The sequence below is a fragment of the Pipistrellus hanaki genome, assembly GCF_964339955.1.
Source record: "Pipistrellus hanaki genome assembly, chromosome: 11".
Taxonomy (NCBI): domain Eukaryota; kingdom Metazoa; phylum Chordata; class Mammalia; order Chiroptera; family Vespertilionidae; genus Pipistrellus; species Pipistrellus hanaki.
The window spans coordinates 66,022,940-66,045,677 of NC_140513.1; the positions used below are offsets into that span (position 1 = coordinate 66,022,940).

Genomic DNA, 22,738 nt, shown 5'->3' on the forward strand with positions numbered 1-22,738 from the left:
TCCGTCCTGCCCCCAGAGGCTTTCAACACGGAGGAAGCGGCAATGTAGACATATTCAGTGGCCGTGGAGAAGGAGGGAGAATGAAGTGAAAGTCTGTCCTTATCTCTGCTGTAACCTCAGCTCTGCATGCACTTCGCTGGATCGGCTGTAATGGGAGGCCCATCCAGCTGGAGGCAGGCTCAGGACAAGATCAGGCACATGTATGTGTGAAAGGGTTTTAGGAAATGTAAGGGGACGTGTCTCAGCGCCTTGGCCAGGCAAACGTGGGTGGAGAGTGCATCCCAGCTCTCCCCAGCACAGCCCCCAGGCTGTCCGGAGCTTGGTGGGGAGAGCAGCGACCGGGTGCCACTCTGTAAAACGTGCCCGTGGCAATGCGTGTCCCAGGGCCACCGGCTTGCCAGATGTGTTCTTACGGAACGAGCTTACCTCGAGGGGCTGGTCCCTTCCCTCGGAGACAGTGAGGGCATCTGCACAGTGAAGTAGCACTGTCACTGAGATGGAACCACAGGACTTCCATGCATGAACTTGAAAGAACACCTAGTTCAACCCATCTCATTGTTCTAGGTGAGAAAATTGGAAATTAGATCGATTAGAGCACCCGTCCAAGTTCATACGGGTATTAAGTAGCACACGGCTGGTTTCATACCTTCTTACGCTCCAAGCCCAGTGGTGGTTCTCACCACAGCCGGGTCCTTCTCAAGCAAGTCCCAGTGAGCTCATTGGTTGAGTGACGGGAAGTGAGAACCTCTCACGCTGGAAGTCTGTGCTGATGCCAGAGGGAGTTAGAATGTGGACATTTACACGGCGGCGGGCGGGCGGGCGGATGAAGGGTTGATAACGTGGGTCCTGAGGGAGGAGCTGGGAGTCTAGTTCGAGAGAAGGAAGAGTTCCATAGAGATGAGCGGGCACAGTCTACGGCCATACCACCCTGAACGCACCCGATCTCGTCTGATCTCGGAAGCTAAGCGGGGTCGGGCCTGGTTAGTACTTGGATGGGAGATGAGCGGGCACAAAGCCAGCGGGCAGCCTCCGCCTCAGGTGCTCCCGGTGTCCCGCAGGAGGTCTGACCAGCCAGTGCTCAGGAGAAAGGGGTCATTCTTAGGAGCACCCGTCCACACGCTTTGCAGGAAGCAGCCTGTCCGTGGGTCGCCGAGGGGTGTGGGGGCAGGTGCCACAGGGAAGAAGGCAGAGTCCAGAACTCTCCTTGGGGTGATCAGCGCAATAGAGCAGGGTGAAGGGAGCTTTTTCTATCTATTTTTTCTTCTCTTGGATCTCTCTCCCCTACTTTGTCCAAATTTCTTTCTTTCTTTTTTTAAGTTAGACTCACCTTCCTAAAGGCAGGGGCTTCTATAGCACTCTTTTAGGGGTAACAGCACTCTATGATAATACATAGGTGCTAAATGAACCGCAAGTGCAGGTCAGTGTACTTAATACCATGTCCACAGGACAAGAAGAGAAGACTGTGAAGTGGGAAATTGATGCAACCTGGCCCTGTTTGCAGCATCCATTCGTGGTTAAGAGTAGGAAAGGTCATTGTGAACACTGTCTATTAATAAGGACATCATTGCTAGTTTAAAAAAAAGGCAGTAATACCTTCCCACCTGAACATATTAATACATTATAAGCCTTACCAATGTAGTCTCCAGTTGTTTTGAATTTATGATAAGTCCATCTGAATTATTTGCCCTGGAGTTGTTTAATGTATGTGGAAAGCAGATGAATGGTGTAAACAAGATTATTGGGAGAACACTTAAGGAAACAAGACTTCTCAAGTACTTTGGTAGTATTCATTTACATAAACACCCACACGTTAATTACAATTGAGTATTAACTATTCATTAAAGCGAGCTTGTTGGGTCTCTACTTGGCAAAAGCTCTGCTCGTTTTGACAGATACTTAAAAGTGATCAAAATCTCGATTCGTTCTATATAGCCTATAGTTCCGGTTTTGCACTCAGTTCCTTACTTTATTGCAATGAGGAATTTTTGTCTCTGCTCTTCACCAGGCAGTGGAAATTGGAACATTTGTGTTACAAATCCGGAGAACTTATCACAGAAACAGGTTACATGGATCAGGTATATTTTTCTCTTTTGTTTACAAAGGACATTCTCAAAAACACCCCAGCGGTGTGCGTCAGCCTAACGCTTGGCCTATTCTTTTTAACTTTGACAGATAATAGAATATCTTTACCCTTGTTTAATCATCACGCCTTTGGACTGCTTCTGGGAAGGGGCCAAGTTGCAGTCTGGGACAGCATACCTACTGTAAGTGTATAATCTTGTTTTCTGGAGTCTGATTTCTAAGTTCTAGAATGGTTTTGATATTACTTTATCATTGTTTATTCTGTTTCAGTTGTGAACAAGAAATAAAAACATTGAAATTCCACGTGCATTTTTTGAGAGAATAGTTTGGGGGAAAGAGGTCTGCAGCAGAATATTTTTCCTCTTTTTAAAAAAAAAGTTCCGTAGGCATCATTAAATTTCATTCACTTTTACCAGCCTATTTATATGCAAATAAAATGCAAATGGCTTCAGAGTATGTGTGATTTTTAACTCTTTAAAATGTTGGCAGTTTTGCGGACTGCACTCAAGCTTAGCTTATCTTTTAAGGAGAGAATTTATTAGTGGGCACATGTCAGAACTACACATTTTGAGGGAAAGCTCAAGATGTTCCTGAGGAGGAAAATGTTAACCTTTCTTGGAATCACATTAATGACACTTAAAGGGGCAATCTGTCTTCGAAGGCCCTGCTAGTGGATGCTTCGTAGTTTAGCAGTTGGATATTATATACTCCTCCTCATTTAAAGAATGATTGCTAATCAGTGTCGACATTTTCAGTTAATTATGCAAGAGTTGGTGCTTGGGTTATTGTTTCTGTCCTAGCTTGCACATCTCTGCAGAAGCAATTTGCAGTGGCCATCCCCTGACCCTCCGTGTACAGTTTTAGATGGGAAATAAGGGGTTTTGTGTTTTCTGGTTGGGAGATTCTGAATAATGGCTTCAGCCTGGTTAAGCAGCTACAGTGTGGTTTGAGCCACATAACAGGCAGCCAAAAGCCTTTCTGGTCTGTCAACAGCACAAATTCAAAAGTGAGTGTGGGGGGAAGTGGCCTTGATGGCGGTGATGGTGGAGGCGGCAGGGGGGCTTCGGGAGTTGACTGCCAGACTGTCAGAGGGAGCTCATAAGCATGGGATTATTACAGGTAATGGACATCAAATATTTTGATGGACGACATTGACAAAGTAGTTATTAGGCTTGCAAGTGCTAATTTGATATTGTGACTCCCTCTTTAAAAAAAAAAAAAATCTCAGTCTTCTGCTTAGAAGCATCACTGGCTAATTTTGTTTTTAGGTATTAAAATATAGTAGGTGGGCAAGTTCAGATTCTTAGTGCCTTCCTTCCTTCATCAGCCCTCTGCTTGCCACCTCCGTTCGAGTTACTTTTCTGACTTAGGTTAGATCGGAAATAAATGAGGAGGAGTATATAATATCCATTTTTTCATGGGGGGGGGAGGGCGGGGAACGGTGTCCCAGGATGGGACAGCGTTACCAAAACCCGCATGTGTTGTGATGGGAGCTGGTGTGCTTGTCTCTGGGTCTTGTCATTCTCCTGAGGATTCAGAAGCCCCTTCATTGTCTTGCCTCCTCGTTTCTCTCACAGAGGTAAGCCTCCTTTGCAGTGGACAAACTTTGACCCTTTGGAATTCCTAGAAGAGCTAAAGAAAATAAACTACCAGGTGGACAGCTGGGAGGAGATGCTGAACAAGGCGGAAGTTGGCCATGGCTACATGGACCGGCCCTGCCTCAACCCCGCCGACCCAGACTGCCCCGCCACCGCCCCCAACAAAAATGCCACCAAAGTGAGTACACCGGGACTGTGCTCAGGACAGGCAGGGAGGGCGCTGTGCAGGTTTCCCCCGTCCTTCGCTTTATTCTTTTCATTTTTACGATTTCATTCTCAGCGACCTCTTTTGTCCGTGGCACTGAGTTTGTTTAGAGAGCGAAATTCTGCTGTAAGATTTGCCATACGCCTCTCATTAGCCTTGTTGTTAATGTTCTTGCTGAAACAACCAGGCCCTGAATGCACTGGGTTTTAGCAAGGCATGTGACCTGCCTGCTAATTCCCGCGATTATGTGGCTGTCTTTCTCCTCCAGCCTCTCGATATGGCCCTTGTTCTGAGCGGCGGATGCCATGGCTTATCCAGGAAGTACATGCACTGGCAGGAGGAGCTGATAGTGGGTGGCACGGTCAAGAACAGCACTGGGAAGCTCGTCAGGTAACCCAACCGTCGCGTCTCGTCCCGTCCCGAGAAACCCCTTCCCTCTAACATCTGCAAGTGCATTGGCATTAATGCTCCACTGCTCTCCTGGCCAGCTGTCTGGCGTAAGAGCAGACAGACCAGCTCACAAAGACACCACGGTGTGTGTGTTGGGGGGGGGGGGGCATTTTTCTAGAACATTGTTGCATTTTCATCTAGACGGTAGTTAGTGAGTATAGGGTTTAAGATCTGCCCATTGTATAGAAAATTGGGGCACGTGGTCACAGCCTGTGGAGTTAAGTCACACGGGCTGAACGCCCTCGTAACCTGTGAAGCTGAAGAGAAAGGCCAGCCGATGATGGCTAACGAAGAATTGTCCCGTGGGCACTGCCCTCCCTGCCGTCGGCCTCAGGCATTCGTCCGAGCCCGCTCCCTGGGGAAAGCCATCTGGGGTTTCTGCACAGGCGGGCGGTCAGCGGGGAGCCCGGCATGTCTGGCCAAGCTATCGACTCCTCTGCCCTCCCTGCTTCCTAGAGTAGACACTGAGAAAGGAAATTGCCTATTAATTTAATTTTGGGGTCTATCTGTAGAAGGTTTGTAAGGTGACACCTTTAATAGGGTACACCAATCTGTTAAATAAAGTAACATCCAGGTCCGGTTGTCATGGAAACCGGTGCTCATGCAGAAGGGTGGGATGGCTGGGGAGAGGGGGGCACGCGGAGAGCTGCTTCCGGGGGTGCTGACCTGTGCCTTCTCGCCACCACCGCCCCCTCGTCCAGCGCCCACGCCCTGCAGACCATGTTCCAGCTAATGACTCCCAAGCAGATGTACGAGCACTTCAAGGGGTACGAGTACGTGTCCCACATCAACTGGAACGAGGACAAGGCGGCGGCCATCCTGGAGGCGTGGCAGAGGACCTACGTGGAGGTGAGCCGCCAGCGCAGGGGCGCCCGCCCGCCCGTGAACCTGGGCACAGGCCCCTTAGTTCCTGAATACTTCATTTGAATGATGTTTTAAAACTTATTTTTTATTAGGATTTATTTTCAAAACAGTCTGAGCCTGGGAGCTTGAGGGATGAAAACATTTCCCCCCCCCTTCTCTTGATATTAAAAATCCTAACGTCTGTGCGACGCACATGCTCATTGGGGGCGCCCTGAAACGGTTTGAGGGACCAGTTGGGAACTCTGGAGTTGGGCATCAGCGTTTGAAAAAAACAAAACAAGCACTTGCTGCGCAGGAAAAGGTGTCTGGAAAGCATTAGCAAGGCACAGCCTCCGCCACAGCTGCTGCGCCCTGGGTTCGGTCACGTGACAGGCGCTGGCCTTTGTCTCCCGAGCAGTGACCTCCCCTGAGCTGCCTGCGGCCTCGGAAAGGTGGCCCGGGGAAGAGCGGGAGGGGTGCCCCGAGAGCGAGTTGTTCTGGATTAGTGGGAACTGCCGGCGAGCGGCGGGGGGCCGGTGGGGAGCGGCCGTCCCCTCGGAGGGCACAGAGCTCGGGGCAGCGCCTCACCACAGCCTACACGCTCCCGGGTGCGTGCGCACCGCTGCTGCCCCAGGCCCAGGGTCCTCCAGTCCCAGTTCAGACCTGAACTGTGCAGAGCTCGTCCTAAGGCAGCCGGAAACAAGCGGGGCTTGGGGCACAGAGACGTGTCCCCGGGCCCCGGGCCGCTCGCTGGGGCTCCTAGAAGCGCTGGTCTCATCGGGGGCGCCCCCTCCTGTTGTGGCCACAGGTGGTGCATCAGAGCGTCGCCCAGAACTCCTCGCAGAAGGTGCTGTCCTTCACCACCACGACCCTGGACGACATCCTCAAGTCCTTCTCGGACGTCAGCGTCATCCGCGTGGCCAGCGGCTACCTGCTGATGGTAACCGTCCGCCCAGCGCCCGGGGGTCCTCGGGGGTTCGGTTTTTACCTCTCCTGTGACGGCTCCTGCTTTTTAACTGCTCTTAACACGTGTGCATCTCGGAAAGAGAGAGCTCGGGCTTCATAACAGTTTGAGGGGTGGTCGTGTGGAGTTTGCCCACCTTGGGTTTGTACCATTTCATGTGATGTCTGTAATGTACATTTTTGTTGTTGTTGGGTTTCATTAATTTTTTTTCTTTTTTTAACCTTTGATTTGGGGTGATGGGTGGGGGAAAACATTAGAATCCTTACACATTCTAATGTTTGGCTTTTGTGTCTCCCCCACCCGCCCTCCCCCTCCCCACCCTTCCCCTCCACGGTTCTGCTTGCAGCTTGCCTATGCCTGTTTAACCATGCTGCGCTGGGACTGCTCCAAGTCCCAGGGTGCCGTGGGGCTGGCTGGCGTCCTGTTGGTTGCACTGTCAGTGGCTGCAGGATTGGGCCTGTGCTCATTGATCGGGATTTCCTTTAACGCTGCAACAACTCAGGTACTAAAGGAGCCACCCGTCGCTTTGTTGACCAACACCCCTCCCCAGGCCCCGGCCTCCTGTGTGTCCCTGCCGCCCAGAGGGTCTTTCCCGCTGGGGTGCCACGTCTCTGAGGGGAGCGTGCCCACGCCTCTGGGCGGGGGAGCGGATGGGCTCGGTGATGAGCTGAGGTGTGTCCCTCGCCGTGGAATGCGGACAGCCAATAGAGCAGTGGTTCTCAGACGGCAGTGGGCTCGCGAACACTCCGTGGCGGGGTCCACTCTCGCATGTCGAAGCCTGTTGGTTTGGGATGGGGGTGGGGAATCTGCATTCCAACCAGTTCCCAACGGCGCTGGTGCCGCCGGGATGGCACCCAGAGGACCCCCTGCTGTAGATGAGCTACAGCCCTTCTCGTTGATTCACTTTAAAAAAGAAAACCATTGTGCGTGGCCCTCAGCAGCACGTAAGACCCGTGAGCTGAAGCGGCGAGGCTTCGGGGGTTTAACTGTCAGATAACAGGAACGTCTGCCCTCGAGTGACGGACGCTGCCCCTCGGCCGCGCTCGGGGCGCCGGGCAGGGGTGACCCGGCCTGGCCGCGCCTCCCCCTGACGCCTGTCCTCGTTCCCGCGCAGGTCTTGCCATTTCTCGCTCTTGGCGTCGGTGTGGACGATGTGTTCCTGCTGGCCCACGCGTTCAGTGAAACGGGACAGAACAAAAGGATCCCTTTCGAGGTAAGAGGAAAACAGGGAGCAGGGCTGCGGGGCTGCCAGAGCCCGTTCCTGAGCACTGTCCTGGTTTGCTCAGCCGGCCCCAGGTAGAACGCAGGCCCCGGTCAGAGGAGAGTCTCTGGCTCCACCCAGGAAGGTCAGCTGCCAGTCCCTCAGGAAGCGTATTCCGCAGGGCGCGTTTGTGTCTCTGAGCGGGTGCTGGGGGAGGCCGGACGCTTTGTCCCCCCCACCTTATCACTGTGTGAATTAAGTCACTATCTTGTAGCTCTGTGTGTGGGTGGTCGTAGCACGGACCGCACAGGACTGTGTGGATGGTGCTGGCAGTGCTCCGGTGCCGGTGTGAGGGGGGGCGGGGTCTCCCTGGGGGACTGCCTGGGGCAGCTTTCTCTGTGGCTCTGGTTTGGTATTTGAACCGTTGGTGCAGCCGCTGCTCTCGGGAAGCCTGCTCTGTGCAGCGCACAGCTCAGCACCGTGCTTTCTCGTCCTCAGGACAGGACCGGGGAGTGCCTCAAGCGCACGGGAGCCAGCGTGGCCCTCACGTCCATCAGCAACGTCACGGCCTTCTTCATGGCGGCGCTGATCCCCATCCCCGCCCTGCGGGCCTTCTCCCTGCAGGTGAGTGTCCCCTGCGGAGCCGGGGGCGGCGCCACGCGGCTGCGGGCCTGTTGCCGGGCAGGGAGGTGGCATGTCAGCTCCTGGGACTCTTCCTCTGGGCAGATGCTTCGCCCTGACATCCCGCTAAGCCAGTGTTTCCCAAAGTGTGGTATGCGTACCCCCAGGGGTATAGGAAGAGTTTGGTGGGGGTACGCGTTGCACCGTCCTTAGCTGCGCCTAATACCTCCATTTATTTATTTTATTTTTTTGATGAGAGGTACTCAGCGTTACGAAAATCATAGAAGGGGTACACATATGTCAAAAGTTTGGAAACACTGCAAGCCTTAGGGTCTGAGGAGAGCCCTGGCGTCTGTTCCTTCTCTGGAAGCCCTAGAGCCCAGAGGTCCGTAGCCGGGGCATCCTCAAGGCCTGGTGCCTCCAGGAGTCACCCTTTTCATTGGTAGCTAAACGGACATGGTACCAGGGCCGCTCCCTGTGGGACGCCAAGGAGCCCCTGCTGCAAAGAGGCAGGAGTCCCCGTGTCCGTCCTGGCCCGGCTGCGTCATGGCCTCCCTGCTGGGACGCCCCTCTGGTTCCCACGCTTTCTCCCAAGCGCACCGCCTCCCCTCCTGCTCCCCACGGACCTCCCTGGCAGTGAAGAGGAGGCAGGTAGCCCGCTGGGTGATAGTTCAGGGCGTTTTGGATGCCGCTGTGTGAGAAGGTGTCGCCATTCTCTGCCTGCAGGAGGGCCCGTGCATGGCCCTTGCCACCTCCTCTCCTCAGTCAGCGCTTGCAGACGCTCCTGTCCCTTCTCTTTCCTCTTGGCCCCGGGTCCCCTCTCAGGCTGCCCGGGAAAACTCAGATTCCTCTCCCTGCGCACAGCGCGGCTCGGCCCCCGCGTGCTGCACCCTCCCCCCAAAGCAGCCCTCACACCTGAAGGCTGGCGGGAGCTTTTCCAAACCAGGAGCCGCTCCTGCGAGCTGAGTGCTGCTCTGCGAGCTGAGTGCTCCTCCGCGAGCTGAGTGCTCCTCCGCGAGCTGAGTGCTCCTCCGCGAGCTGAGTGCTCCTCCGCGAGCTGGGTGCTGCTCCGCGAGCTGGGTGCTCCTCCGCGAGCTGGGTGCTGCTCCGCGAGCTGGGTGCTGCTCCGCGAGCTGGGTGCTCCTCTGTGAGCTGAGTGCTCCTCTGCGAGCTGAGTGCTCCGCGAGCCGGGTGTGGAGAGGCCCCCGGGGGCGGGGCTGAGCGTGTCACTCCAGGCGCTGCTCTCGCACTGCCTCGGTGCATTGTGGGAAACTCCCCGGACCCTGCCGCTTCCAGGGCAGAGGGAGAGAGAGGCTGTTGGCCACTCGGGTCTTCTAACCCCAAGTGGCTTCGTGCTGGATCGCTCAGGGATGTTCTTCCGGCTTTGGGAGCTAGTACATTTACATTTTTCCCCCCTTAACCATTTATCCCCTCTCTTTGCCTTAACTCTTCCAAAACAGGCTTTCCCTCCATGTCCTTTTTCCTTTTTCCTTTACAGTGAGATGTGTGGTTCATGAGGTGGCCAGGTTTTTATTTTACTTATTTATTTTTTAATATATTTTATTGATTTTTTTACAGAGAGGAAGGGAGAGAGGTAGAGAGCTAGAAACGTCGATGAGAGAGTAACATCGACCAGCTGCCTCTTGCACACCCCCTACCGGGGATGTGCCTGCAACCAAGGTCCATGCCCTTGACCTTTCAGTCCGCAGACCGACGCTCTACCACTGAGCCAAACTGGTTTCGGCAAGATGGCCAGGTTTTTAAAGGAAGCGGCATCTGGTGTCACTTTCAGACTGTGTTTATACCCCTTCATTTATGCTGTCACCAAAAGGTTCTGAGGATGGGATTCACTTTGCATTTTTTATGGACACGACGAGCTATTTTTTAGTCTTGATATTTGAATTCCGTTTCACTAATTACTGACACGCAGCTAAGGAGTCTCCCGTGCCTGGGACCCTGGGCTTGTTTGATATTTAGTGTTAGACGGCGAGAGAGGTTGTGCCCATCACTGTGACCACCAGCTCCCGAGAACAAAAAGATTTTAAGAAAGGTTTGCTTTGTTATGAATACGTAGAGAATATGTAAGCGGATCCATGGGTAACGGTAACCCTGAGCCCGGGGTGGAAGCTCAGGCACGAGAACACACCTCTCCATGACCTGGGAAGGAGCTGAGGCTGTGCGCGGGGCCCGGGCTGTGGGCCACCCCCTGCCCCGCCCCAGCCTGCCCCGCGCGGCTCCCTCTGCCGCCACCCTGGCTTCCTGGGCAGCGGGTTCTAGAACCGAGGAGTTGCTGTGGAGTCTCCTAAAAGTGGGGCCCTCTCTCGCGCCTCTCCTTCCTGCTCCCTGCCCCTCGCTGCTCTGTGTCTGCTCTGCCTCACGCTCCTGCTTGCCTCCTTGTCCTCTCTCTCATGTTCTCTTCTCCTCTCTCAGTACTCGGGTGACTCATCAAGGCACACTCTCCTTTAATGGTTCCCTATGGTGTGGCGTCTGACACGCTGCCTGAGTCTCCCTAACGCCTTTTAGGAAATCCAGTGCGCTAAGTGCGTCCAAGGTAAGCCCCTGCCGAGGCGGGGTGAACACTGTCGGTTTTGCGTTTCTGTTCTCTGGCACATGGGGTGTCACCTTAGAAAACTGCATCTGCAGCGTCCAGGAGTCCTCACGTATTAGAGAATGGCTTCCCAGGACACTGGCTCATGCTCTGTCAAACAAAATTTTAAAAATTAAAAAAAAAAAAAAAGTGAGAAAAGATAGAGACTGCGCCGTGAGCTTTGCAGTGATCATCAGAAACTTCAGCTTGAACACTGGCTCCCTTTTAAACGTATTGACATTGGAAATGCACCCTTCGGCGTGCTTCCCGTTTCCTCAGTGAACGGTGTGCAGCTGTGACCGGGTATCCATTTGTGCTTATGTTTTCGGGATGCTACCAACCAAGCCTCTAAAGGGAGAGGCCCAGAGAGGTTCTAGCCAATACAGCGCCCATGGTAACCTGGGAATTTTCCCGGGAATTTTCCCGACTCTATGGAATTTTTCCCCCCAAAGAAGCTGTCTGACACCTCCTGGCCAGTCTCCACCCATCTGTCCAAATGCCCCCTCTAGACCAGAAGCAGGGCGCCCCCGGAAAGCCTGCGGGAGCCTCAGCCTGCGCTGGGGTGTTGCTGGTGGCTGAACGGTGTTGGTTCCCAGTGGTCGAGGGTGGAGACGAGGGCCCCTCTAGGCCTCGCCCGTTGGTCTCTGTGCTCTGCAGGGTCTCAGCGGGGCCGCCGTGGTGCTTTGCAGGGACATTTCCTTTCAGCACCATTAGAATCCATGGACAGTGCACGGTCCTCCCCAGCATCTTCTCGGAATTACTTAGCCTCACCGTGGCTCCCGCGGCGACACTTCTTTATGGGGAGTCCGTGCTGTTTGTATTCCCTGTCCTGGGGCCCTTGAGCGGATGCTGCTCTGTTAGTGTCTCACCAGACCATGTACCCCCTGGGCATGTAATAAGCCATGTGGGTTTCTTCTCTCGTTGCGCTATTTCACCAAGACACCGGAGGATGCTGGTCAGATTTCCTCGCTGGATGGAGCCGGTGTCACATACACTCCCCAGCCCCTGCGGAGAGGACCCGTGTGGTTCTGGCTGCACGCCGGGGCCGCGTGTGCGCCTGCGTGGCTTATCCTGTCACAGTCGCCGCCCTGGTCCTTGGGAACTTCTGTTCAAACCCAGTCACCCCGAGTTTTTGTCTGCGTTGTACTCCTGAATTCTAAAAATAACTGTCATCCAAAGAAAAACTGAAAGGATTCCACCCCCGGGATTGAGTTTTCCTGGGAAATCCTGGAGACGCAGACCCATTCTCTCCATCATCCCTCTTCTCTGACGGGCGGAGTTCTCCCCACCTCGCATTCCCCCGCTCTGGAGGGGACCAGGTCGGATAAGAACGCCCAGGTCTCAGTCAGGCTGAGGGCGGAGGCACCACGCCTGCCTTTGAATCCGACTTACTGTGTGACCTCCGGCAGGTGACCTTCCTCTGGTCACCAAGCCTTCGTGAGGGGTGGACGCTCTGCTGCTGTCTGCCCCCGGGTGCTGCAGGGGCCCATGGGTCCTGTGTAACGACCTGACTTCCCAGGGCTCCTGCTCTCTCCTCTCTCTTCCTGCATAGAGTCTTCGCCTCCAGTGCTGAAGGGCCACACAGCATGTCCCTGTCAGATTCCGCCCTTCGGGTTTCCTCCCCAGGCACCTCCTTCCTCTGGGTTCTGCCAGAAGCCATTTTTGTCTCCTACATCTGTCTCCCTGGAGATGTTCCTCCACCACCACTCCAGCCCACCTGCGCGCTCTCCCTGTCCTGGCCGCTGTGAGCCCCGCGCCTGCTTCCTCTCATCCATCGGGTCTTTGTCGGTCCCCGAGAGCAGGATTCTGTCTGACTTACCGTTACCTCTGCAGCGCCCCGCACAGTGCCCTGCCTTTTCTCTCCAGAGTTCTGATCACTCAGGTCTGTGGTCGGCAAACTGCGGCCGGAGAGCCACATGCGGCTCTTTGGCCCCTTGAGTGTGGCTCTTCCACAAAATAACCACGGCCTGGGCGAGTCTATTTTGAAGAAGTGGCGTTAGAAGAAGTTTAAGTTTTAAAAATTTGGCTCTCCAAAGAAATTTCAATCGCGGTCCTGTTGACCTTTGGCTCTGCGGACTAACGAGTTTGCCGACCACGGACTGAGGCGATTCCTCCGGTCAGAATGGTGGCTTGTTTCTAGACAAGCCTCGCCCGCAGGCCTTACGGTTCCTCACAGGGTGAGCGTGGTGCTTAGTGCGTCCTCTGAGCTGGGGAGGGATCCTCACGGCAGACCATGAGGAGGGCCGGTCGTGCTCAGGAGGAGCCCGTTGGGGGCTTTTCGGTTCTGTAGGCCTGACAGGGAATTCGTACGGAAAGGCGTCCCTCCGGACTCCGGTTTGCAATTCCTGCTTCCCGACAGCTATCCCACACCCTGGGTGCGGTTTGTGTCCTTTTGCTGGGGGTCAGTGTTCTTCCCGCACCCTCAGAGGTGTGCCCAGTGGGAGAAGGTCTTAGAACTAAGCAGCAGGTCTTTGAAAAACCTCGCCAGAGGGTATAATTGTCCAAAAAATTGCTGGTGGTTTCTTGGTTGCTTAGCGTGCGCATTGCATTTTCTGTCTGTGCTGCTGCCCGCCGGCCTCTCTGAGCGGGGAGCGTTCGGGTCCTCGCCGGCTGGCTCTGTGACGCCCCGTGTGTGATGGCGACGAGGGCAGCGGGAGATTTGCCAGAGCGCTGCAGCCTCTGCCCGGTGTTTATTCTGGTGGTGGAGCGACTCCGAATCTGCACCCTGTGCTCTGCACGCGGGGATCGCACCCGGAATTCTCCTGCTTCACTCTGACCCCCCCAGTTCCTGCTCTCACCCCGCAGGCTGCGGCAGGGCTGTTTGGAATGTGCCTATTAAAAACCTCAGGGGACGCGTTTCAAATTTTATTTCATGTTTTAAAGGTGACATTTTGATATACGCGATCCATCTTGCATATACGCTTTCTAAGCTTAACATGGGCTGCAGGAACTCTTAGACACACTGTGAGAGGGAAGTGTTCCCTTTTGTTTTAAGTTACAATGTCTCAGGGATCTTCTCTGTTCTGCCTTCTGGTCCAGGTAGGTCGCTAGCAAGGTGCCAGTTTATTCCTGCGTTTGTGCCGAACAGGCTCGTGGAATTATTAGTGATGGGAAGGACCAGGGTGGCGGGGCCTCGTCCAGTCACGGGGTCTCCTAGTGAGCAGAGAGCAGCACAGCGCTGAGAAACTTGAACATGTACGTCAGGTTTAAACGCTCCGTAGGCAAGGGGAAAGAGCGCCATTTCAAACGTCTTTATCTCCACCCCTGGTTAGAGTTCCCATAGGCCCAGGTTGCAGGTTGGACCCCAGTCAGGGCGCACACAAGAACTAACCAATGCACGCGCGTAGAAGTGGCACAGCAAATCCATGTTTCTCAAATCCTCCCTCTCTAAAAATCAATCAATTAATTAGTTAAAATAAATGGGTAAAACGGCACAGCCGTACTTTCAGAGCAGTCCTCTGCCTGGGCCGAGGCTGCCGGTAACGCACACTGTCCTCCCGCAGGCGGCCGTGGTGGTGGTCTTCAACTTCGCCATGGTGCTGCTCATCTTCCCCGCCATCCTCAGCATGGACCTCTACCGGCGCGAGGACCGCAGGCTGGACATCTTCTGCTGTTTCACCAGGTGCGGCCGGCGCAGGGCCCCCGTCGCGGGGGACGGAGGGGCATGTTCAGACACGCTCTCCTCTGTGGACGTGGACGGGTGGGGCCGGGAGTGGCACCTGTCGTGGGGTGCCGCCTTGGGGAGATGGCAGACCCCCTGGTCTGCCTCTGACCACATCCGCACAGCCCTGGGGCGGTGACCTCACGATGTTTCTCTCGTGAGCCAGTGTTGCTCGTTGTTAGGAGGGTGTCACATCCCGATGGGGAAGCCACTCAGCTGGAAAAAGGATAGCCTTTGGGGTGTTTTCCTCTGGAAGGAAGGATGCCTCGAAGGGGCTCGGCAGCCTGCGGCTTGGTTTTGTGAGCCAGAGTCAGGACCAGCCGTCCCTTCGGCCTGCGTGTGTGCCCGGACCGAGCCGCCGGGCAGGGTGCTGGCTCTCCGGCGTCAGCGCGGTGCGGAGCGGGGTCCCCGGGCGTGGGCGGGAACGAGAGCCGTCTTGGTGGCCGCTGAGCACGCTGCCCCCTTTCAGCCCCTGTGTCAGCAGGGTGATCCAGGTCGAGCCTCAGGCCTACACGGAGACGCTCGACGGCACCCGCGCCAGCCCCCCGCCGCCCTACAGCAGCCACGGCTTCGCCCACGAGACGCAGATCACCATGCAGTCCACGGTGCAGCTGCGCACGGAGTACGACCCCCACACGCACGTGTACTACACGACGGCCGAGCCGCTCTCCGAGATCTCCGTGCAGCCCGTCACGCTGGCGCAGGACGCGCTGGGCGGCCAGGGCCCCGAGAGCAGCAGCTCCACGCGGGACCTGCTCTCCCAGTTCTCCGACTCCGGCCTCCACTGCCTCGAGCCCCCGTGCACCAAGTGGACGCTCTCGTCGTTTGCCGAGAAGCACTACGCCCCCTTCCTCCTGAAGCCCAAGGCCAAGGTAGCCCGCCCCACCGGGGGCTCTTCCTGTCTCAGGACGCCGCAGAGCAGGCTCCTGGGGGGTTCCCTGGGCGATGGGCTCCAGGCCCGGCGGGGAGCTGGTCCCCTGACCCCCTGGGCCATCTCAGCGAGCTCCCTCCTGCAGGCTTTGCGCAGTGGTGTCTGAATGCAGATCAGCTCCTCACCTATTGCACAGTTACTCTTCCTGGAAAATGGGATTGCTCTGATTTAATGTTTTCCCTCTGGGAGAATAACATCCCTCCCCCCCTTCCCTATCCCCCTGTTCCCCTCCCCCCCCCCCCCATGCTGCATGAGGGCCCGTGTGATGGCATACGTGAGGCACAACCCAGACAGCTTGCGGGTGGTGGCGAGTCCGTCCGTCCGTCCGTCGCTGGGTCTGACCCGCGCCTCTCCCCCGGCTGCAGGTGGCGGTGATCCTGCTCTTCCTGGGCCTGCTGGGGCTCAGCCTGTACGGGACCACCCGCGTGCGCGACGGGCTGGACCTGACGGACATCGTGCCCCGGGAGACCCGGGAGTACGACTTCATCGCCGCGCAGTTCAAGTACTTCTCCTTCTACAACATGTACATCGTCACCCAGAAAGCCGACTACCCCAACATCCAGCCCCTGCTGTACGAGCTGCACCGGAGCTTCAGCACGGTGAAGTACGTCATGCTGGAGGACAACCAGCAGCTCCCCAAGATGTGGCTGCACTACTTCCGGGACTGGCTGCAAGGTGAGGGCCGGGGCGCGAACCCCCGCCACCCGGGGCCCGGGCGCCCCGCGCCCCCAGTCCCTTCCGTTCGCTCTGTCACGGGCCGCGTTGTCACGCAGCACCGACACGGCTCACTGACTGCTGGGTGTTGCCTGAAGCTCTTCTAGAGGCTGTTTCCGGGGAGGCCTCCCGAGCGGGCCTTGGCCTATAGAGCAATGCCAGTGGCTCGGGGTGACTCGGGCGCTCCCGTGAGAATGTGTGAGTGCGCATGAGGAGATGGGAAAGTGCGTTACAAACTGTGGAGCTGGCTGCTTCTGGGTTCTTTTGCAGGGGGGGGGGGGGGGGGTGTTTGGGTGACCGAGTCTAAAGGAAGTGTTGGTGGGATTTCCAGGCTGACTCACTGCCGAAGTATAGCTTCCTCTCCAGGGGTCTTCAAACTACGGCCCGCAGAGGAGTCTGATCTGGCCCGCCAGGTTTTTTGGGCAGTGAGCGCAGCCGAGGTGTTACAGTAGGAATTAGTAGTTCATATAGTCCGGCCCTCCAGCTCTCTGAGGGACCGTGATCTGGCCCCCACTTTAAAAAGTTTGAGGACCCCTGCTACCCACAGACTGTGCATCCTTGGTGAATGTTAATTTAAAACTCCATCGTTGGACCTTTATCTTTTGATTTGGCATAAAATGCCATGAATGAAGCAACCTTACAAATGCTTAATCACATCTCACAGTATTTCATAAATAATCAAATTCTGCTTGAAGATGTCTTTTAACCCTAGCCAGTTTGGCTCAGTGGATAGAGTGCCGTCCTTCAGACAGAGGGTCTTGGGTTCATTTCCGGTCAAGGGCACATACCTCAGCTGCAGGTTCCTCCCCAGCCCAGGCCCTAGTCAGGGCAAGTGCAGGAAACAACCAGTCCATAAATTTCTCTCACATTCGTGTTGCTCTCTCTGTCTTTCCCTCTCTCTCCCTCTCTCTAAAAATCAGTGGGAAAATATCATCGAGTGGGAATTAAAAAATAAAATAAAATGCCTTTACAGTTTCTTACCTTGCTCTTAGAAACATCTCTAGGAAATAGTTGTCAGCTGGAGGGGAAAAAACCTAGATTTACTCCCAACTGCTGACTGGATGTGAATGCATGTATTCAGCGATTCCAAGAACATCTGTTCATTTATTCTGTGTTGACGCATGGAAAGTGGAGAATCAAGATAATTATCCACACGATTCCAGCAAAAGCGCTGTTACTGAAACACCCCAATAATTATGGCCCCCAACACTTCTGGCTTAAATTATCCAAGCGATTGTCTTAATTTCCCCCTTAATTAGGCTTGTTTAAACACAGATTTAAGTGCCTTTTGGGGTTGTAAGTCAATATACTTGCATGTAGAGAGTAAGCAGCCAGCTTCCCTGTGTGATTGCATGAAATGGTAAACAACTCCAGTTCAGCTGGAAATTGTTCAGTACGATCTTTGGCTTTGAGTTGTTCATTGCATGTACCCCAGATCTGATCTCTTTGTGGAGGAAGGCAAAGAAAATTACATGATAGCAATAGAATTTTAATTTGTCTCTAGTCTTCGTTTGGGAAGCACTGGTTTTTGGATAATGAGTCCAAAGAGGACCAGGCCGTGGAGAGATTCCCTGCTTTTCATTCCACATCCACCCACCCCCACCTGCATGGGCCACCCACCCCCACCCGCATGGGCCACCCACCCCCACCCGCATGTGCCACCCACCCCCACCCTCATGGGCCACCCACCCCCACCCTCATGGGCCACCCACCCCCACCCTCATGGGCCACCCACCCCCCACCCACATGGGCCACCCACCTCCCACCCACATGGGCCACCCACCCCCATTGGCCACAGACATGTAAATAGCTTGCCACTGACGACGAAGGTTTGCGGTGCTGCCGGTGTCTGAGCAAAGGAGGGTTGTTGCGGAGCTGATTTCAGTGTCTCCCGCCAATCCTCTGGGTGCTCCATGCAGCGTGTGAGGCCGTGTTTGGGAAGGGAGGATGGTGTTGTCTCCAGGCATCGCCGAGGGCTAGCCTTTGCTTAGCGTATTGCACATGTGTCAAACACAAGGCCCGCGGGCCAAATCCAGCCCGCCAGGCCTTGCAATGTGGCCCGCACCGCGCTGTCATCACTGCACTCCGCTGTCAGTTTATGACATTGTCAGTTTATGACTGTTCAGTAAACCATTCGGCCCGCGATTTAGGCTGGATTTTAGATTTTGGCCCCTTCTCTGATTGAGTTCGACACCCCTAGTATTGTGAAGTATTTCTCTGCTTCCTTTAGCGACCTAACGCAGCTGGACTTGAGAATCTTTTTCAAAAGTGCATTTGAATCCTTTGATTGCTAAGTGAGCTGCACCACCTAGACCAGTAAGATCCACTTAATGCTCCCTCGTCAGGGTCCCAGGAGCCTGAGAACTAACGCTGCAGCCAGCTGTCAGGGGTCCGGCAGGGCCCCTGGGCCGCCTAGAGGAGCTGCTGGCCTGGACCCTGGGCCGCCTAGAGGAGCTGCTGGCCTGGACCCTGGGCCGCCTAGAGGAGCTGCTGGCCTCGCCGGGGGTTGATTGGCCTTTGAACCTGTCCTGCAGGAAGCAGTTATCCTGGAGTCCGCTTTCCTTCAAAACACTGTGTGGTGAAGTGATGGAACCGCATTGGTTGTTAATGGAGTTGTCACTGGAAACCATGTCAATCCACTGGTCTTTATCAATATTTCAGTAGTTGAGGGGGGCTAACTGGTTTGGCTCAGTGGATAGAGCTTCGGCCTGCGGACTGAAAGGTCCCAGGTTTGATACCAGTCAAGGGCATGTACCTTGGTTGCAGGCACACCGTAAGTAGGAGGTGTGCAGGAGGCAGCTGATTAATGTTTCTCTCTCATTGATGTTTCTAACTCTATCCCTCTCCCTTCCTCTCTCTAGGAAAAAAAAATCAATAAAAAATATTTTAAAAAATAGTTGAGGGGTTAGAATTAATAGCAACATAGTAATTGTCCCACATGTCATCCCTGAACCCACATGCAAATAAGGTAAAGTTAGAGAGAAAATCACAGTGTGTATCATATACAAACGGTTTTGTTTCTATTTCACGGTGAATCATGCAAGTAAAATGTAACTGAATATCTTCTTTTTAGAGCCCAGTATCAAAGAAAAGTCCTGAGCAATTGGGATCATTAGCTCAGAACTTTTCACCAGGAAATAATTAGTATGAGAAGTATATAAAAGGAGGATCATTCTAGCTAAATCTTGTCATGTTTTGCAGTAAAGTGCCACGATTCTTCCTGCTGCGTGCCTGTGTTGGAATATAAAACGTTGTCCAGGGGGCAGTGGAAGCGAGTTTTTGTCCCTTGTTTTGTGTCCAGAATTGTGAATTGTGAGTGCACTTGGCCAACCATTGTTACTTGAGCTTTTGATAATTAGTCAGGAACTAATATACCGATTCCAAGGACTCCGCTTTCCTGCAGAGGCGGTGGGTGTTTCTCGGACATCTCTGCATTCGCGCAGTGGATGCCGGGTGGCGGCCAGCGGCGTGGCTGCGGGGTTGAGCTTGAGTGGCCAGGAGGGTCATCCTCCCCAAGTTGGGTCTTTCTTCCTTTGTTTCACTCTGGGGTGTGCCGGGAATCTTAGAGTTTTGGTACCCATTTGCCACCAGATGTTGCCGGTTCCCATGTTAACTCTGTTCATCTTATTCGTGTTTTCAGCAAATCCTTCCTGGGCGCCATTGTGTGTTCTGGGCCGTTTAGAGCAGTGTTTCCCAACCTTCTCTCATGATGAGAATCACCTGGTGGAGTTGTTAAAACACAGATTCCTGAATCCCAACTAAGAAGTCCTAAACTAGAATTTTTGGGAACATATAGGTAAAATTGTATACTTAACTAGTGCTCTAACACAGATGTTATATACAGAGCACTAAGTTATAGGTAAAATTGTATACTTAACTAGTGCTCTAACACAGATGTTATATACAGAGCACTAAGTTAGGTATGCAATTTTACCTATATGTTCTCAAAAATTCTAGTTTAGCACTTCTTAGTTGGGATTCAGGAATCTGTGTTTTAACAACTCCACCAGGTGATTCTCATCATGAGAGAAGGTTGGGAAACACTGGTTTAGAGCATCAGTGGTTCAAGCCAGCTCTGGGCCCAGGCTGCCAGGTCCACGCTGAGCTCCCGCACGTGCCCGAGGCTGCCGCACGTGGTTCTGCCTGTCCAGGCAGCACTTTCCTCACCTGTGAAGGGGCACTAAACAGGGACATCTCACCAGGTTGTTGCAGCAATTAAAGTAGGATTTCTTAGCAGGTCAGGAGAGAGAGGGTTGCCGAAACCGGTTTGGCCCAGTGGTAGAGCGTCGGTCTGCCGACTGAAAGGTCCCAAGTTCGATTTCGGTCAAGGGCACGTACCTTGGTTGCCGGCACATCCCCGGTAGGGGGTGTGCAAGAGGCAGCTGGTCGATGTTTCTCTCTCATCGACGTTTCTAGCTCTCTATCCCTCTCCCTTCCTCTCTGTAAAAAATCAATAAAATATATTTTTTTAAAAAGAGAGAGGGTTAAAGTACATACCGGCATGTAGGGTGAAAATTCTATCATGGTGAGGAAAACAGGTCAGGCCTCTTTGAGGGTGGGGAGGTGAGGTGTTTTTCCCTTCCTGTTTTCTTCAAACCCAGAAAAAAAAGGCTTTAGGTAATAAAGTAACATCTGTGCGGTGCAGGTTGTGTGTGCGTGCCCCGCCGTGCAAACCGTCTGTGTGAGCGCTGGGGGCCGCCACCCGGTGGTCTGGCTGCTCCTCCGCTCCGGCCCTAACAGGGCCTCTTCCCCCCCTGCGCCCACAGGCCTCGCCCCCAAATTGTTTGTGTAAAAACAATGCCCGCAGCAACAGGAAGGAAGGTGTAGTTAAAGAGAGACACAGACAAGGCAGGGTCCTGTGCTCCTCCCTCTCCCCTCCTTCACCTCCCCGCCCCTCCCCCCCCCCCAATCAGCACACTACAAACTCCAGGAGCTTAACCATTTGAGCACTAATGGCACCCACTTTTGGGGGTGTCTTTGAAGTCATTCAGAGCATGTGGGGAAATTAAATAAGCCTCCTTGTCCTTCTTATCCTCCTTACTGGCCACGTCTGACCCATGCATGTACAGCTTGTTCGAAAGATGTGGTTTCCTGAGCTGCTGGCGCTCAGAGCTCTACTTGGGAGGTGATTGGGGGGGAGCAGGGGGGCGTTGGCGGAGAATGTGCGCACACTGGGATGGCCCGGACCCCGGGCGGGTCACCAGGGCCCTGTTCTCTCTTCCAGCATGCTTATCTCTGCAGCTGCGGCCAGGCCGGCAGGTCTGCAGCGATGGTTTTGATTACAGGGGCCAGCGCAGCTGTGTGTGGTGGGCGCGCCCATCCCCCAGCCCCAGCCCGCTCCTTCCTCCCCCTCCCCGGGCTTGCGGTTTGTCATCTGTTCTCACAGAGCCCCTTGTATTGGCCTGTGGCTTCCTGTTCTCAATCTGATCCAAATTTCCCCTGTGAGGTACGGCCCCGCGCACGCACGCGCGCGCCGCTCCCCGCCCGCCGGCCCCGCCCGCCCCCGGGAAGGTGGCAGAGGAAGGAGCGCGGAGAGGGAAGAGGTGTTGGCTGTGATCTTTACACAGCCTGGCGGCCGAGCCCGCAGCTTGTGTCGCTCCAGGAGCCGAACAGATGGAACAGATTGGCAGAGCCGCGCTCGCTCACCCCGAGCTGGGAGCCGCGGAGTTGCCGTTTGAAGTCGGGAGGTTGAACGTGTCTCTCCCCCTCCCCACGGAATTCCTGGTTGCATTGAAGAGCCCAGGGCCCAGCCAGACAGTGGCATGAAACGGTTAATGAGCCGCTGTCTTCCTCCTCTCCCCTCCTCCCTCCTCCTCTCCCTCCCTTCCTCTTTCTTTTGGAGTAAGTCATGGAGGAAAAGGAGTTCTTTTTTTTTTTTTTTTTTAAAGGTAAACCATGTATGTTTATTTCTTAGAAGGGAACATTTTCCCCGTTCACCCTAAAAGCCAAGGTTATTAGCAGCCTGAAGGTCACTCGTGAAAAACCCGGAGTTGTTTGAATGTGAAGTTGAGTGCGAGCAGAGCACAGAGCGTTCGGGGTCGATGTCCCACGCCGCCCTGCCCGGCTCTCCATCCTCACCCCCCCCATCCCCCGCCCCGAACGCTGGCCGGCCGCGGAGGAGTTCTAACGAGTCACACACACTCGCCTTTTCCAGGACTTCAGGACGCGTTCGACAGCGACTGGGAAACGGGGAAGATCATGCCGAACAATTACAAAAACGGATCCGACGACGGGGTCCTGGCCTACAAGCTCCTGGTGCAGACCGGCAGCCGCGACAAGCCCATCGACATCAGTCAGGTACCTCACCGCCGAGCCTGGGCTCCAGGGCAGCGGGTTCGAGGCCTGCCCTCCCCGCCTGGCTTCCCGGGACGGGAGGCCCCGGGGCCTGGGAGAGCCGTGCGTGGGCTCTGATGCCCTCCATCCCCGGCTGGCTGTGCGGCCACGGGGCCAGGGAGCCTCACTCGACTCACCTGTCAGGCGGGGACGAGGGTGCCGCCTGCCTGCAGAGCCGTTGTCAGCGCCTTTTCCGTGTTAGAAATGCTGGTTGCCTTCTCTGCTTTGAGTTCTAATGCTTATTGCCTCATGGGTGCTGATTGAATCCAAAGTTGGAAAGGTGGCGTGGTTGGGTAGCAGTCACGTGAGCAGGCAGATTTGGGGGGGGGGCGGGGTGGACAATTCGGAGATGGGGAGGGTCCCCGGCCCTGAGCGGAGAGGAGGACAGACAGATTGCCCTGTCCTGAGGGAGACATGCGGAAACACGGTCCCTGGGAGGGAGTTGTACTCACTCACGCCCCTCAGACCCCCGGCTTGTGCCTGCGCCGGGGCGTGGTTCCGGCGAGCCCCTGCTGCGCGCCCGGCGGCCGGGGTTCCCAGACCCCCGC

General features: G+C 55.0%; 1 protein-coding gene across 4 annotated transcripts in view; it reads left to right on the forward strand.

Moving 5' to 3' along the window:
- The window catches only part of PTCH1 (patched 1), a 258,590-nt gene that overhangs the window by 218,944 nt on the left and 16,908 nt on the right, over positions 1-22,738 (forward strand). For 3 of the 4 annotated variants that reach the window (XM_084898944.1, XM_084898941.1, XM_084898943.1), the window contains exons 4-16: positions 2,006-2,075; positions 2,173-2,264; positions 3,660-3,858; positions 4,154-4,275; positions 5,037-5,184; positions 5,987-6,118; positions 6,489-6,644; positions 7,257-7,355; positions 7,842-7,967; positions 14,055-14,173; positions 14,682-15,084; positions 15,509-15,818; positions 22,012-22,154. In XM_084898944.1, coding sequence (XP_084755070.1) covers positions 2,006-2,075; positions 2,173-2,264; positions 3,660-3,858; positions 4,154-4,275; positions 5,037-5,184; positions 5,987-6,118; positions 6,489-6,644; positions 7,257-7,355; positions 7,842-7,967; positions 14,055-14,173; positions 14,682-15,084; positions 15,509-15,818; positions 22,012-22,154 — 2,119 coding nt within the window. The remainder of the gene's footprint in view (positions 1-2,005; positions 2,076-2,172; positions 2,265-3,659; positions 3,859-4,153; positions 4,276-5,036; positions 5,185-5,986; positions 6,119-6,488; positions 6,645-7,256; positions 7,356-7,841; positions 7,968-14,054; positions 14,174-14,681; positions 15,085-15,508; positions 15,819-22,011; positions 22,155-22,738) is intronic. The other variant, XM_084898942.1, reaches the window with a different exon arrangement.